General features: G+C 48.0%; 1 protein-coding gene across 3 annotated transcripts in view; it reads left to right on the top strand.

Moving 5' to 3' along the window:
- Positions 1 to 14,253, top strand: part of LOC119374537 (presenilin-1) — a 34,114-nt gene that overhangs the window by 11,310 nt on the left and 8,551 nt on the right. For 2 of the 3 annotated variants that reach the window (XM_037644673.2, XM_037644675.2), the window contains exons 5-8: positions 2,370 to 2,590; positions 7,540 to 7,638; positions 9,266 to 9,358; positions 13,389 to 13,583. In XM_037644673.2, coding sequence (XP_037500601.1) covers positions 2,370 to 2,590; positions 7,540 to 7,638; positions 9,266 to 9,358; positions 13,389 to 13,583 — 608 coding nt within the window. The remainder of the gene's footprint in view (positions 1 to 2,369; positions 2,591 to 7,539; positions 7,639 to 9,265; positions 9,359 to 13,388; positions 13,584 to 14,253) is intronic. The other variant, XM_037644674.2, reaches the window with a different exon arrangement.

The raw sequence follows: 14,253 nt of genomic DNA, 5'->3' as shown, positions 1-14,253 counted from the left end.
TCGCCTGGCTGCGGGCGTGGCGCGTTGACGGCGAATCCGCGTAGCCCCATCTGACGGTACTGGCAGTGGCGGTACGTGTGGCCGGCCTCCCCGCAGTGGTAGCAGAGCGGGCGGTTGTCGGGGGCACGCCAGACATCGGTCTTCCTCGGGGTGTAGCGCTGGCCGACAGGTGGGCGGTAGGGCGTCGGTGGCGGCGGCGGCGTCTGGCCGACAGGTGGACGGTAGGGCGTCGCTGGCGGCGTCTGGCGACGGTAGTGCGGCGGTGTGTCGTCTTGGCGTGGGCGTGGAGGAGGAGCATGACGGCGGGCTGCAGCAGCATAGCTCATAGCTTGCGGCTGCGGCTCTGCTAGCTGAGGCGCACCGAGTGAATGCTGGATCTCCTGGCGCACGACGTCGGCGATGGAATCCACTTGAGGTTGCGACGAAGGTAGAATTTTTCGCAGCTCCTCTTGCACGATTGCTCGAATCGTCTCACGCAGGTTGGCGGATCCTAGTGCTTGAACGTCGGCGTAGCTTGTGGTCGATGAGCTGCGGTTGTATTGCCGTGTTCGCATCTCAAGCGTTTTCTCGATTGTTGTTGCTTCGGAGACAAATTCTTCGACGGTATTCGGCGGATTCCTCATAAGTCCAGCGAAGAGCTGTTCCTTTACTCCTCGCATGAGGAAGCGGACTTTCTTGTCCTCGGGCATGGCAGGGTCAGCGTGGCGAAATAGCCGGGTCATTTCCTCTGCAAAGATGGCCACGCTTTCATTTGGAAGTTGGACCCGTGTCTCCAGCAAGGCTGCGGCCCTTTCCTTTCGGACGACGCTTGTGAACGTCTCCAGGAAAGCGCTGCGAAAGGCGTCCCAGGTTCGAAGAGTGGACTCCCGATTCTCGAACCAGGTCCTTGCTGCATCTTCCAGGTAAAAGTAGACGTGGCGCAGCTTGTCCTCGGAGTCCCAGTTGTTGAACGCTGAGACCCTTTCGAAGGTCTCGAGCCAGGTTTCCGGGTCTTCGAATGACGACCCGCGGAAAGTTGGCGGCTCCTTGGGCTGCCGGAGAAGTATCGGCGCAGGCTGCACGGGGTCGGTCATCGTCGCTGCGATCGGTGTTGGGACCTGGGGCTGCCTGGTGTTTTCGGGAAGGAGCCCGTACTCTGGCTGCAGTCCCTTCTGCCTGCGGCTTGTTCGACGATCCGGGTTTTCTTTGCCGTCGTCCTCCTCGCGGCTTGGGCTTGGGTCAGCGCTTCGCGGGGGCGTCCGGATCATGGAAGTACCCAGCACCTCCACCAGATGTCACGTGGTCGTGACGTCGACGAACACAGCAGTCGGCGTTTGTAGGATGAAACTGTTTATTTGGCCGAACTTGTGGCCGGAAAATGAGAACTAGAACTACAGCAATGCACGCTGTACAATGATAGCGGCAAACAGGGCGTCGTCCGTCGATCAACTGACAAGCGATCAAGCGCGTCGGCTTTTATACAGGCGCTATCGAACTTTCCAGCAATATCGCTGGTGGCAGCGTTATCTCTAGACAAAACTGGAACATTCGCGTGCGTTGATAACCGTCCCTGCCGGTCAAACCCGAATACATCAAAACAAGACAAGAAGTGGGCGTGGCAATATCACATATTATGAAGAAAAATTAGCCTTTTTGTCATGACCCTACTAACTTGCACAATATTTTTAAGAATTGGAAATAGGCATGTGCGAATGTTTCTTTGGTTTGAAGTGAAGTGGAAGCAACTTTGAATAGTTGCAGGATTTGAATAGCGGTATGGTGCAAGTTATAAGCGGTAAAATACGTTAGCACATATAAGCATGTATAACAAGCTTTTAAACTTACAAAAACATAATTAATCATGGTGCAGGTAATATGTACATTAAACATTGAAGTGTGGCTCCCGGCAGTTCGGATTTCCCCTGGATATGTGGTTTCACGGCATAGCACCCCTGTGCCACAGTGAAACTATCCTTACAGGGGGCTACATTACTATGCCATCTGCATTACTATGCCGTACCAACTAGCCCAAATTGAAGCTTTGCTAAACATGCACTCAAATATACGTCTATTCATCCATTTCAAATAATTTAGATTAGTGTCGAAGCGAATTTGAATACTGTAATATTTGCTTGAATAGTCAAAGCGCTCGAATATTTGCCAATGCCTACTATGTGCTTCTAACTTGAAAGCAGTGTCAGTATAAACTATATCATTGCGGGTCCTTTGGCTGGTATCGGTTTGGGTGATACTGTTATCAAGGTACAAGCCTCTTGCCCAAAGGCTGTTGCTATTGTAGAAAGGTAATTTACTAAAAAGAGTGAAACAGTTTTCTCTTTAGTGTCAGTACTACCTCTCTAACGTTTTTACCAATGTGCCACCGTGTGCAGAGAGGTGCTGCGGGCGTACAACGTGCCCATGGACTACCCGACGGTGGTGTTTGCCATGTGGAACTTTGGCGTGGTCGGCATGATCTCCATCCACTGGAAGGGGCCCCTGCTCCTCCAGCAGGCCTACCTCATCCTCGTCTCGGCGCTCATGGCGCTCGTCTTCATCAAGTACCTCCCCGACTGGACCGCCTGGGTCGTCCTCGGAGTCATCTCTGTCTGGGGTGAGCCTGCAAGAGTGTCTGTCTGGTCGTTACTTTGCACTCAGTAATAACACCATAATGCTGGCCCTGCAACCTGTGATCTTGGCATTCGTATTTCACTCTGCTACCGTACCTCCTGTGGTACTCATCTCTATAAGTGGAACCTGAAGGGGCAGGGAAAATACAGTTGAAACCGGATCTATCGAATCTGAAGGTGATCACAAGTATGTTCTTATGTACAGTAGACTCTGTGTAAACGGAAATCTCTTAAAGAGAACTTCATCATAAATAAAACAACTTTCTCTTATATGACTGGTTTCCGACTTGTATTCTGCACTTCCGTTCATGTCTCACTAATGGGAACTCCTAATTTTCCTGGTCTCTTCAGGTTCTGTTTACTGAGAGCCTGCTGTATATAGGTAATTCAATGTATGAAATATTTTACATATTGAAAGTATTTCGAGAGGCGCACTGCCCGTGAGGTGCCATATCGCCATGTCTACCGCGGTGCTGCTACCGCTCCGACTTTTTACTTTATTTTCTGCTTTGTTTTTTCTGTGGGGCTGTGAACTAGTCAAGCTGTCTAACACAGCTTTTTTTCACAGTCCTTTCTTTCTGTACAACAGAATGGAAAATAAACTTTGACTTTGACTTTGACCTTACAACTGTTAGATATACACAGTAATTTGGTATTTGTTTATTTATTTATTTATTTATTTATTTATTTATTTATTTATTTATTTATTTATTTACTTGTTTGTTTGTTTGTTTGTTTGTTTGTTTATTCATTATTTCATTCATTACATACTGCAGACCCTTAGGACTAAGCAGGTGGGCAGTTTCAATATCACATGATTAATACAGAAAATGGCATAAAAACCGTTTGAAATTGTTGTAAAAGACATAGCAATACAAAAGCGACATACAGTAAAACCTCGTTAATTCGAAGGCCTCGGGACCGAGAAAAATATCCCAATTAAGCGGGATTCCCAATTATCCGAAACAACTCGAAATCAAAGAAATCAGCCAGAAAAAGTGATGTATGGAAGTCACACCTTTATTGTGGCAAGTCAGCCTTCTTGGAGAAAAATTCCTCCATGTGTGACTGACGCGTTCGGTAGTTCCCAGCACTGAAAGTCATATTTTCCAGCCTGTCAATGAGGCGCAGCATCTCAGCCTCGCTGCCGTTGCACTCGACGAAGCTGCGCACAACACTCAAGGCATCGATGACATCCGCCAAAGGGGGTGCTCGGGAGGGCTCGTCATCGCTGTCAACATTAGAGGCCGAATCGGTCGATCTCGCAGCTATCTCGCTGTCGATGTCGGCGTAACACGTCTGCACTGTGCACTCGACATTTGCGTACTCGGAGAATCCGATTGGAGTGCACTCCTCGTCCGCGTGCAAAGCCTCATATCGAGCGCAGAGAGTCTCCCCTTCTTCATCAAACGGGCAAGTGACAGTGGTGACAGCAAACTCAGCGGAGGTTGCCTCTTCTTTCACAAAACCGGCGTGCTCAAAACACCGTCGAATAACGGTGGCCTCCACCTGCCTCCATGCGTGAACAATGAGGCAAATACCACCGAGGAGGTCAATGTTATACTCCTTTCCGTTGTCATAGCAAAGGAGCATTCGCTTCAACAGATTGTAGCGATATATTTTCCTGGTATGGTGTATGACGCCCTGGTCCATCGGCTGCGATAGCGACATCGTGTTCGGGGGTAGAAAGACCAGCCTGATTGCCTGGAGGTTCTGAATGTCGCCGTGAGCTGGGCAATTATCGACGACGAACAGAGTGCAGCCGTCATCCAAGCTTTCTTGTTGTTTTTATAGATCAGGTCATCCTTGGATGGCAGTCGTGCATTTTTGAAACAACGAGGCTTTTCTGTCTTCCCAATAACAAGCAGTGGCAGCTTGTGCTCACCGCACATGCTTGCACCAAACAAAACAGTGATTCTATCTTTGTTCTGTTTCCGCCCCTTAATGTCTGCCTCCTTCAAAGCGAACGTCTTCGTAGGCAACATTTTGTAGAACAGAGCAGCTTCATCAAGGTTGTAAACATCTGCTGCTTCGTACTTGGCGAGTAGTGGAGCCAAGGTGTGCTGCTTCCAGCCGTCGACAACAGACTGACCCGCGCTGCCACTCTCGCCACAGTCACGAATGTCAGGTTGTTGCGCTCCTTAAATCGGCAAAACCATCCATTGCTGCATTTAAACTCAGAATGTCCAAGTTGCAGCGCCAGCTGGTTGGCCTTCTCACGCAATATGGTCCCATTCACAGGAAGGTGTGCTGCGTTGGCTTTCTGCAGCCAGTCGATCAGAGCTGCTTCAACGTCGGCGTACGTAGGCGGGCGTACTCGTGTACGCTTTGACGAGTGCGTCTTGCTGTAAGCGTCGAGAATTTTCTCCTTATTCTTGATGATGTTGCACAGCGTTGACAGAGGCACGTGGTGCTTTTCGGCGAGAGCCGTTTTCGACGCCGTCGACTTGCTGGCCTCTTCAATTAAGCACACCTTTTCGTGCAGGGACAAGCTCTTGTACTTCGGCATCTTCCTTCCAAGCACACCTCAATCAACTAATTCACAGGGAAGACACTCAAGCGGAGACAGGAGACAAATGGAGCAGTCGCACCGAATCGCACAATGCTCGCCAGCCGACATCCAAATGGCACAAAGACTCCACAAAACATTCACTTCGCTAGAGTGGCTAACATCGCTGTTGAGATGATGATGATCATGATCGCAACCGCACGCATCGCCGCCTGGCAATTGCTAAAACATGGCGTCTACGACGTATTTCCGGTAAAAAAAAACATGGCCTTCGAGATCCGTACATCAAAAAAAAAAATGCATGTTTTAGTTACAGCCTCCGAGATTCGCAACACCCTTTGCATATCTTGAAAGTCGCGGCCAAGTGTGCCAATTAACCGGGAAGTCGCAGACTGGCCGCACCAATTATGCGGTTAAATTTACATGTAAAAATTTGGGACCGCGCAAATAATACAAATTATCCGGGATTCCCAATTAACCGAGTACAAATTACCGAGGTTTTACTGTATAAACTGTCTTGCAATCAATGTGAGTAAATAAACAGGCAAAAACACTAAATATCAATAATGTGTTGGTTCTATATACAGTAGAACCCCGCTGTTACGTTCCTCAATGCTGCGTTTTCCCAGCTGTTACGTCGTTTTCCGCCGGTCCCGGCATGGCTCCCATAGGATACAGTGTATTCGGAACCCTGCTGTTACGTCGTAACTGTCGGGCCGTTCCCGTATGATACGTCGCGAAGTGCGCTCGGAGCCGACCGAGTGACTACCGAAGGGAGTGGTCATTGGTGCATTTTCACGCAGCTTGGCCTGGTTTGACCGTAATATTAGCCGCATGAGAGGTGCAAGCGACAGGATCTTTCGATTGATGCAAACAAATGCATCGCCTTCGAGATTCGTACTGCAAAGATGGCGTCTATGACGTAATTGCTCACAAAAGCAAGGCCTTCGAGATTGGCATTTACTATTGACAAAAGCATAGCCTTTGAGAGTTGTATTTCACAAACATGACGTCTATGACGTCATTGCTTGCAAAAGCAAGGCCTTCGAGATTGGCATTAACTTCTGCCATCGCGTTGGCATAGACTCATCATCATTGTTATTTGTCGGAGGACGGGAGGAGTTCGATCTGGTTGGAGCTCGCATGGTGGTGTGCGCGGTTCGTGGTCGGACTCGCCGCGCTGGTTGGAGCTCGCATGGTCGTGTGCGCGGTTCGCGGTTGGACTGGCCGCGCTGGTCGTGATTGCGTGTGCTTAGTTCTCACATGCCTACAGCTGCCGGTGTTAAAAACATCACACACGTTGATTACATTTCTGTGGATGAGGCCGTCCCCAGCTCCGCGTTTCTATCCGTCCACTAGATCGTGGCTGAGCGCGCCAATTTTCATGCTGCTCGTAAGCATTGAAATAAAATTCTGTACCACTAAATATTTTGTCTTTTTTCCTGTTTTTCGGCTCTTGCGTTTCCCGTCTCTTATGTTTATTTTCTACGGTCCCTTCAAAAACGTATCAGCGGGGTTCTGCTGTATGTGGGTTTGACTGCATGATCTATTCAATGGGAGTTTCGTTTACGAAGGGATGGACACAAGTGTGGCAGTCAACTACAAAACTAACAAAATTAGAGGCAGTCGTTTTACTTGAGCAAGAATTCCGTTTCAACAACTTCCGTTTACCGACATTCTGCTGTACTTGCCGGCCTTTGGGAAAGGGCCTCTGCACACAGCCGTAGAGCAGCTAAAGAGAAAACCTCTCACCATGACGCAGGACTGCGGTCCTGCGTGCCACAGCTACAAAAGGCAGCAAAAGCACTGCTGCGATTTTTGAAAGCTACCAGACTGATTGACGGCCTGAGACATCGAGCTTGGAACTGTTACTCTGGCAGTAGCATTGACAGTGTAGGGTAGCCAGCCGAGCTCAGACTTGGTTAACCTCCCAGGCTTTCATTTACCCTTCCTCTGCTCCTCTCGCTCTCTCTTTGTGGTTATCCCCTGCGTTTCAGTAATGGCCTATCTCACACACAAGGTATTTCTTTACTGTCCAGCCTTGCGTGTCACAGAGGTTTCACACTCATGCGCTCATAAGAATTAATATTATAGCTTGATCAAATAATGTAATACGGGTGAATAAAAACCTGTTCTGAAAATTTTGCTTTGTGTACAGCCATTTACATGTGTACAGCCATTTGATATACAGCCATTTCTATGAGGGCATAGCACTCCTCGGGAAACTCACAGACAGTGGCACAGGGTTTTTGCCTAGGTATTACTATTGTGAGAAATTTTGTGCCTTCATCACTCTAGCTTACTAGTGTAGATTGCCTTTCAGAATTAGTGGTGGTCAGGCAGTGTGCAACCATTTTTGGCTACATTCTCCTTGGTTTGCGACCACTGCGAACCGGAAGATGAACTTTGACCTACTCCCTGCAGACTTGATTGCCGTGCTGTGCCCCAAGGGACCCCTGCGGATCCTCGTCGAGACGGCTCAGGAGCGCAACGAGCCCATCTTCCCCGCACTCATCTACTCCTGTGAGTGGCTCTCCGCACGACCAGTCAGTGTTCTTCAGTATCTAATAGACCCTTTTCGTAATCCACAAGTGCACTTCCCTGCGCTGCACATTCACCCAACTAATGGCGGCACCTATTGTCCTTCAAGTAGAGATGAGGTCCTAGTCGCACATGCTGGCGGGCTTTTCTATTATGCGTGTCTATATCAACACAGCTGAGTATATGTTTTCCACTTCATAGCGCAAGCAAACTGCGCTTGAACACACTGTTTGCAAAAGTGACTAGCCACTATTAGTTGAGCTAACTGCATCACAGGAAAGGTAGCTTTACAATTATGAAAAGAGTCTACCGTATCTACCCGCATAATTTGCGCCCTCGCATAATTTGCGCACCCCTAATATTTAGCCAGCTTTGCTAAAAAAAAATATTTACTCGCATATTTTGCGCTCCCCGCCCCGCTCGAGCCAGCTCGCCGGCCCGCGCGCACGGGGAAACTTTGAACGGCCGCGCCAGCGCCCCCGCGGCCCTCACCGAGCAGGCGAGCGCAGTCATACACAAGACAGGCCGCGAGTGCGAAGTCCCTTCTTCCGATTACTTCGTTCTATTCTCCGGAAACCATCGAGACCGTACCAACCGTACCCAAACACCCAAACCTGTTCACGGGTTGTCGGAACTGTTCGAGCGTTCTCCCGCCGTGAGAATGCATGCACGCGACACGGCACGGACTACTTTCTGCATCGGAGGCGTGCGAGGGCCAGTCGCGCCAACATTTCCCCTCGCTGACCCTCCTCCTCTGCGTCCGCGCTGCGACGCAGCCTTCGGTGATTTCGGAAGTTTAGGTTTTGCGATCAGCCAGTTGCGTTTTCACTGTTCTCTTGCGCTGGGCTACAATAACTATTCGGCAAAATTCTTCAAGCTCATTGTTATAGAATTTGCCTAAGGAAACGGGAACCGTGCCGCAGAAGAGTTCGCTTTTTTAATACAAGACCGGGAAGGAGACCGTTCCGAGGATCGACCGAAGCATGGAAAGTTTCCTGCCGTTGAAGAATACCTTTTCAAATATGTGCGAGAGCTTAGGCCCACCGGTATCGCCGTGCCGTGGCACCTCGTTACTCCCAGCATTGTTGCCAAGAGCTTCAAGACGACGCCTCAGCGCACTTGACGGAACCAAGGACGACGCGCTTTGGGAGGGCGGTGACAGCGGCCGCGGCGATGATTCTCAGTCGGACTTCTCAATCAGTGATTCTAACTAGACCGTGCATGACCGAATCTGGTTGGTTAAAGTACGTGCTAATTCTGTTAAAAACCCTTCGTTTGCGCTATAATTTATTTTCTTCTTTAATGTATTATATTGCGCGTGTTAGGACTATATATTGCGCGTTATTTCAGATGTGCTCGTGAAATCTCCGCGTAATTTGCGCACCCCCTTTTTGGAGCTCCAAATTCGCGAAAAAAAAGTGCGCAAATTATGCGAGTAAATACGGTATTGTATTATAGGATGTGCCAAGTGTTGCTGTTCCGGATGAGCAGCAGTCTAAGCTAAATTAGTGTTGCTTCCTAGAGCTCGTGTTAAAATTTTGTAGCATGTCTTGTTTATCTCTTAGAGAAGGGGCCTACACTCGGTTTTGTCTTTCTTCTTTTGGCACAGCTGCCATGGCATGGTGTGTGGTGACAATGGCCGACCGGGACCCCTTCTACACCAACCAGAACCAGCTGGGTGCGCAGAGTGACGCCTCGTCAGGTAGGCTGCACTCTTCTTCGTAGGTTGCTTGGCTTTTTATATCCAGCAAATTTGCGAGAACGGGAAATAGATCGGGCTTTACTAGCATGTAAAAACCTGTGGCTAGCAGGTTATGTTCTGTCCTGACATAACATAAAGGGCATGTGTTTTACACGCATTTCCGAAATGGTCAAACCTCATCGTAATGAACTCGCATCTGACTCGAAAATGATTGTTATATGCGAAAATGTATTATAAACAAAAATTTTGTATTCGTGGCAAGACTGCCCTTTACTTCATTATACAGTAGAACCCCGCTGATACGTTTTTGAAGGGACCGTAGGAAATAAACGTAAGAGACGGGAAACGTAAGAGCCGAAAAACAGGAAAAACGGCAAAATGTTTAGTACAGAATTTTATTTCAATTCTTACGAGCAGCACGAAAATTGGCGCGCTCAGCCGCGATCTAGTCGATGGATAGAAACGCGGAGCTTAGGACGGCCTCATCCACAGAAATGTTATCAACGTGATTTTTTTAACACCAACAGCTGTAGGCATGAAAGAACTAAGCACACGCAATCACGACCGGCGCGGCGAGTCCGACCGCGAACCGCACGCACGACCGTGCGAGCTCCAACCAGCTCGAACTCCTCCCGTTCTCCGACAAATAACGATGATGATGAGTCTACGCCAACGCGATGGCAGAAGTGAATGCCAATCTCGAAGGCCTTGCTTTCGCAAGCAATTACGTCATACACGCCATGTTTGTGCAGTACAAATCTCAAAGGCTATGCTTTTGTCAATAGTAAATGCCAATCTCGAAGGCCTTGCTTTCGCGAGCAGTTACGTCATAGACGCCATCTTTGCAATTTGAATCTCGAAGGCCATGCTTTTGTTTGCATCAATTGAAAGATTCTGTTGCTTGCGCCTCTCATGCGCCTAATATTACGGTCAAACGAGACCAAGCTGCATGAAAATGCACCATGGCCGCTCTCTTTGGTAGTCACTCGGTCGGCTCCGAGCGCACTTCGCGACGTATCATACGGGAACGGTCCGACAGTTACGATGTAACAGCGGGGTTCCCAATACATTGTATCCTATGGGAGTTATGCCGGGACCGGCGGAAAACGACGTAACAGCCGGGAAAACGCAGCAGTGAGGAACGTAACAGCGGGGTTCTACTGTATTTGTATTTGGTGTATTGAGGTTTGACTGTACATCGTCAGAGCAACAGTATGGCGGCAGCTGAAAAGGTCCCACCGTCGGCAACATGTTGTCAGACAGGTGGTGATTGTCGCGATACACCCACTGGAAGATGTTGCAAACACCACTGTTTCTAAGTTCCGTTTCCCACACATGGGCGGCAACACTGTACCACACACATGATGCACGCTACACAAGTTATGCTTATAGAAGGGTTAAAGTTTAGGCATGTTTTTATCACTTGAGTGTTCATTTCAACTTTGACACTGCATTCAAGTTGCAGATTTATCACGCTAGCTCCACATGTGATCACTAGAGACTGAATTTTAGGCAAATGCCTATTTTGTTCCTTGCGCTCCTATCACGCCAGTTTGATATATGAGCATGAATTAGAGGTTAACAAGTGCTTTTGTAGTGTTTTTAAGGTGTCTTTAAATGCCTATTTTTGGCGTTTGTTCCTAAATGTTTACAAATGTGTATAGATGCCTATTTTCAAAATTGGCGCTTATATTAACACTGTTAAGCCTCAGGTTTCGCTCCCAGAAGCAGTTTGAGGCCGTTTTTCATGTTACCACACGACATTGGCTGTTCCGAACTATGGAGTTCAACCAGCAGCGTAGGCAGAATTTTTTGGGGGGGGGAGGGGGTGGGGTCGTGCACTTGATCCGACATGGGGTGCAGACAGGCAAGTGTGGTCGAGTGTCATATTGTGCTTTGTATCCCTTGGTAGAAAAAAGTTTCAGGGGAGGGGGGGTCACGGGCCCGGTGTGCCACCCCGTAGCTACACCACCGGGTTCAACCTGGTCCTCTAGTTCAACCAACTCCTGGAAACAACCGCTAGCAGCTGTGAAGTGGGACACACCAGCGAGCATTCGACGCTGCAGAGACATGGCGCGAGTGGTAAGAAATTCGAGACCGTGGAGAGTCGTCAGCGGAAAGGAGAGTGAAGAACAAAAAAAGAAGAAAAAATGGGATGTGCACGCTGCTTTTGTTTTTGTAATTTACTTTGTAAGGTGTTCACTGCATTAGCGTAGCCAGAGATATTTTCGGAGGGGGGGTTCAACCATACTTTATGTATGTTTGTGCGTGTGTTTGTATGTTTGCGTGTATAATACACATGCAAAACTGAAAAGCTTCGGGGAGGGGGGGGGTGAACCCCCGAACTCCCCCCCTGGCTATGCCAGTTGTTCACTGCCAGGGGAGAAATTGGCTCTACGCGATTCGACCCGGCCAATAGAAGGAAACCGTTCCTTCTGGTCATTTAGCGATCAGGCTATTCTGCCCTGTTCTCCTGTTCCTGTTCCTGCTCCTGTTCTGCCCTTCTCACTCATGCCGAGAAGACGTCCAGGAGTGTATTGAATCAACAGTGGACACTTGACTCACCGTGCAGAACACGGGAGAGACCATGTTCTGTGAACTGTGACAAAGCACGGCTATGTTCAACTGTTGGCGCCCTTGTGCCATCTTAAGCAATAAAATTTTTGCTTTCCTGTCGTAGATAGAGGTCGAGCATGTCTTCGTTCGAAATTATTTTAATATGTGAAAATTTATTGTGCTGATATTTACGATTTCAGAAGCCTAAAACGTTGTTTTGCCTGCCTATTCCTGGCGCCTAAAACGAGCTTTTTTAGCGTCTAAAAATCTGGCATCTAGTGATCACATCTCTTCTTTTCTTTTCTCTTTAGGTAACAGCTTTCACAAATTCCTGATTTTAATGGTATTGGTGCAGACTACGCGTAATACATCACTGACAAGTAACGAGCAGGGGCATGTGTACTTTATTAGCTCTGTATATTCTTGATCATCTGAACTCATTTCTTCAAGGTGTTTGTTGGAATGTTTGATTCGTTGGATAATTTCACTAACTGGCTTATTGTATAGAACAGGGGTCTCAAACTCGCCTCAGCCAGAGGGCCGCAGTGAGCCACAAGGGCTAGGACAGTGAAGGTAGGAGCAGGGGGAGGGGGGGTCGGTTGTGCAGATTGTCAGCAAACGTTGTCGCACATATCCTTTCACATATCTCATATACGGGTCATTTGTGAAGGAGATTTGGCGCCAGGATTCCGACAACATGTTGATACCAATCTCCAAAATGACTAAAATCTGGACACTGATTCTGAAATACAGAGTTGTTGTTCCACGGTTAAGTATCAACACATGGTGACCACAGGGGGTGCCTCATGAAAACGTCTTAGACCAGTCATGCCTGTGTAGGTCATGAACATACATACTAAGAAAATTAAAAAATGTGGGACGAAGACAATCATGTGCGAGCAGTGGGCTGCAAGCAAGAGGTTCGCGGGCCGCATTTGAGATCCCTTGTAAAGAAGGTGCAATAAAGGTGTGCATGTTTATTTTGTGCTGCTGTGTACTTTGTAGGGATGGACGAGTAGTAAATTTGCGGTTTAAAGTGAATAGTGATGTGGTAGAATAATTTTGAATCAAATAGTTTTAACAGTATATGTAACAGTACATCACATATCACAGTTTATAGTATGTTACGTTTTAACATTTGCTGTACTTAGTGCATATAAGCCTGTGTAACACGCTTTCCAACATTAAAAAATAATTAATCGAGATGCAGGTAACATGTACAATTTACCCTTGAAGTGTGGGTTCGTGGCAGTCTGGATTTTCCTTCATGGCACAGCAGCACCACACTGCAGTAAAACCACTTTTACAGGGGTGTACATGCGGTCAAATTACGTTTATTCATTGATTTCGAATACTTCGAAATTTCGAATAAGTTAAATTCAGGTTGAAGCGCTCAAATATTCGCCCATGCCTTGCTACTATGTCCTTTGTTCGTAAAGCCTACAAGATCCCACGTGTTTTTACTATTGTTCAGCAGCGTCAACTGACAGCCCCGGCCAGCGAGCAGAGGGTGGAGACACGGATCCCCCCGTTGAGGTTGAACAGCCTCGGATGCGCGGAGAGAGGATACGGCGGCGCTCACAGCGCGGCAGCGCTGTCGTCAATAGCGGCACACTGGCCGGTGCCACCGACAACGCCAGCGACCTCCCCCACCAGGAAGAAGAAGAGAGTGAGTCCACGGTTTCTCATGCTGGCACTGTGTCGCAAAACACAGCGCCCTCACCACCGTCTCTATTGTGCTACAATTAGCGCTGTCGTGATCAATACTCGCATCAACTGCTGCAGTGACTCAGTCATTACAGCGATCTTATGCAGAGCGTGACGGGTTTGATTAATGAGCTGACGTCTGTGTGGAACTCATGTACAGTTTCCCGAATGCATGTTAAAAAATCCCATATTGTGGAAATTATTCCACCAGCTGCGCACGGGCAAACGCACACGTACGTTACGGCAAATGTCCCAATGCTTAACTGGGTGAGCTTAGCAGGTGACGCGCTACACACAACTAACTTAGGATGCTCGGCTCTATGCTGCAGAGGTACCGCGTTCCAAATACTACTATGCTTAAAACAATGATTGTTTTAAGTTCAGTTTCTTTCCGCGGGTGATCAGTGAGTGGAATAGGCTGCCGAATTCCACTGTCTTATCAGAATGTGTACCTTCTTTCTTAAAAAACCTAAATGACGTCATGTATAAAGATGTACAGTAAAAGCTCGTTAATTCGGATTTCTAGGGACCGGAAAAAATGTCCGAATTAACCGAATGTCCGAATTATCGAATGGTCGAAATAAACACAATGCACGAGTTTTTTCAACATACTTTTACTTAACAAAGTAATC

This window comes from Rhipicephalus sanguineus, chromosome 11 (assembly GCF_013339695.2).
Source record: "Rhipicephalus sanguineus isolate Rsan-2018 chromosome 11, BIME_Rsan_1.4, whole genome shotgun sequence".
Classification (NCBI taxonomy): domain Eukaryota; kingdom Metazoa; phylum Arthropoda; class Arachnida; order Ixodida; family Ixodidae; genus Rhipicephalus; species Rhipicephalus sanguineus.
This window is presented reverse-complemented; position numbering and strand designations above follow the sequence as displayed.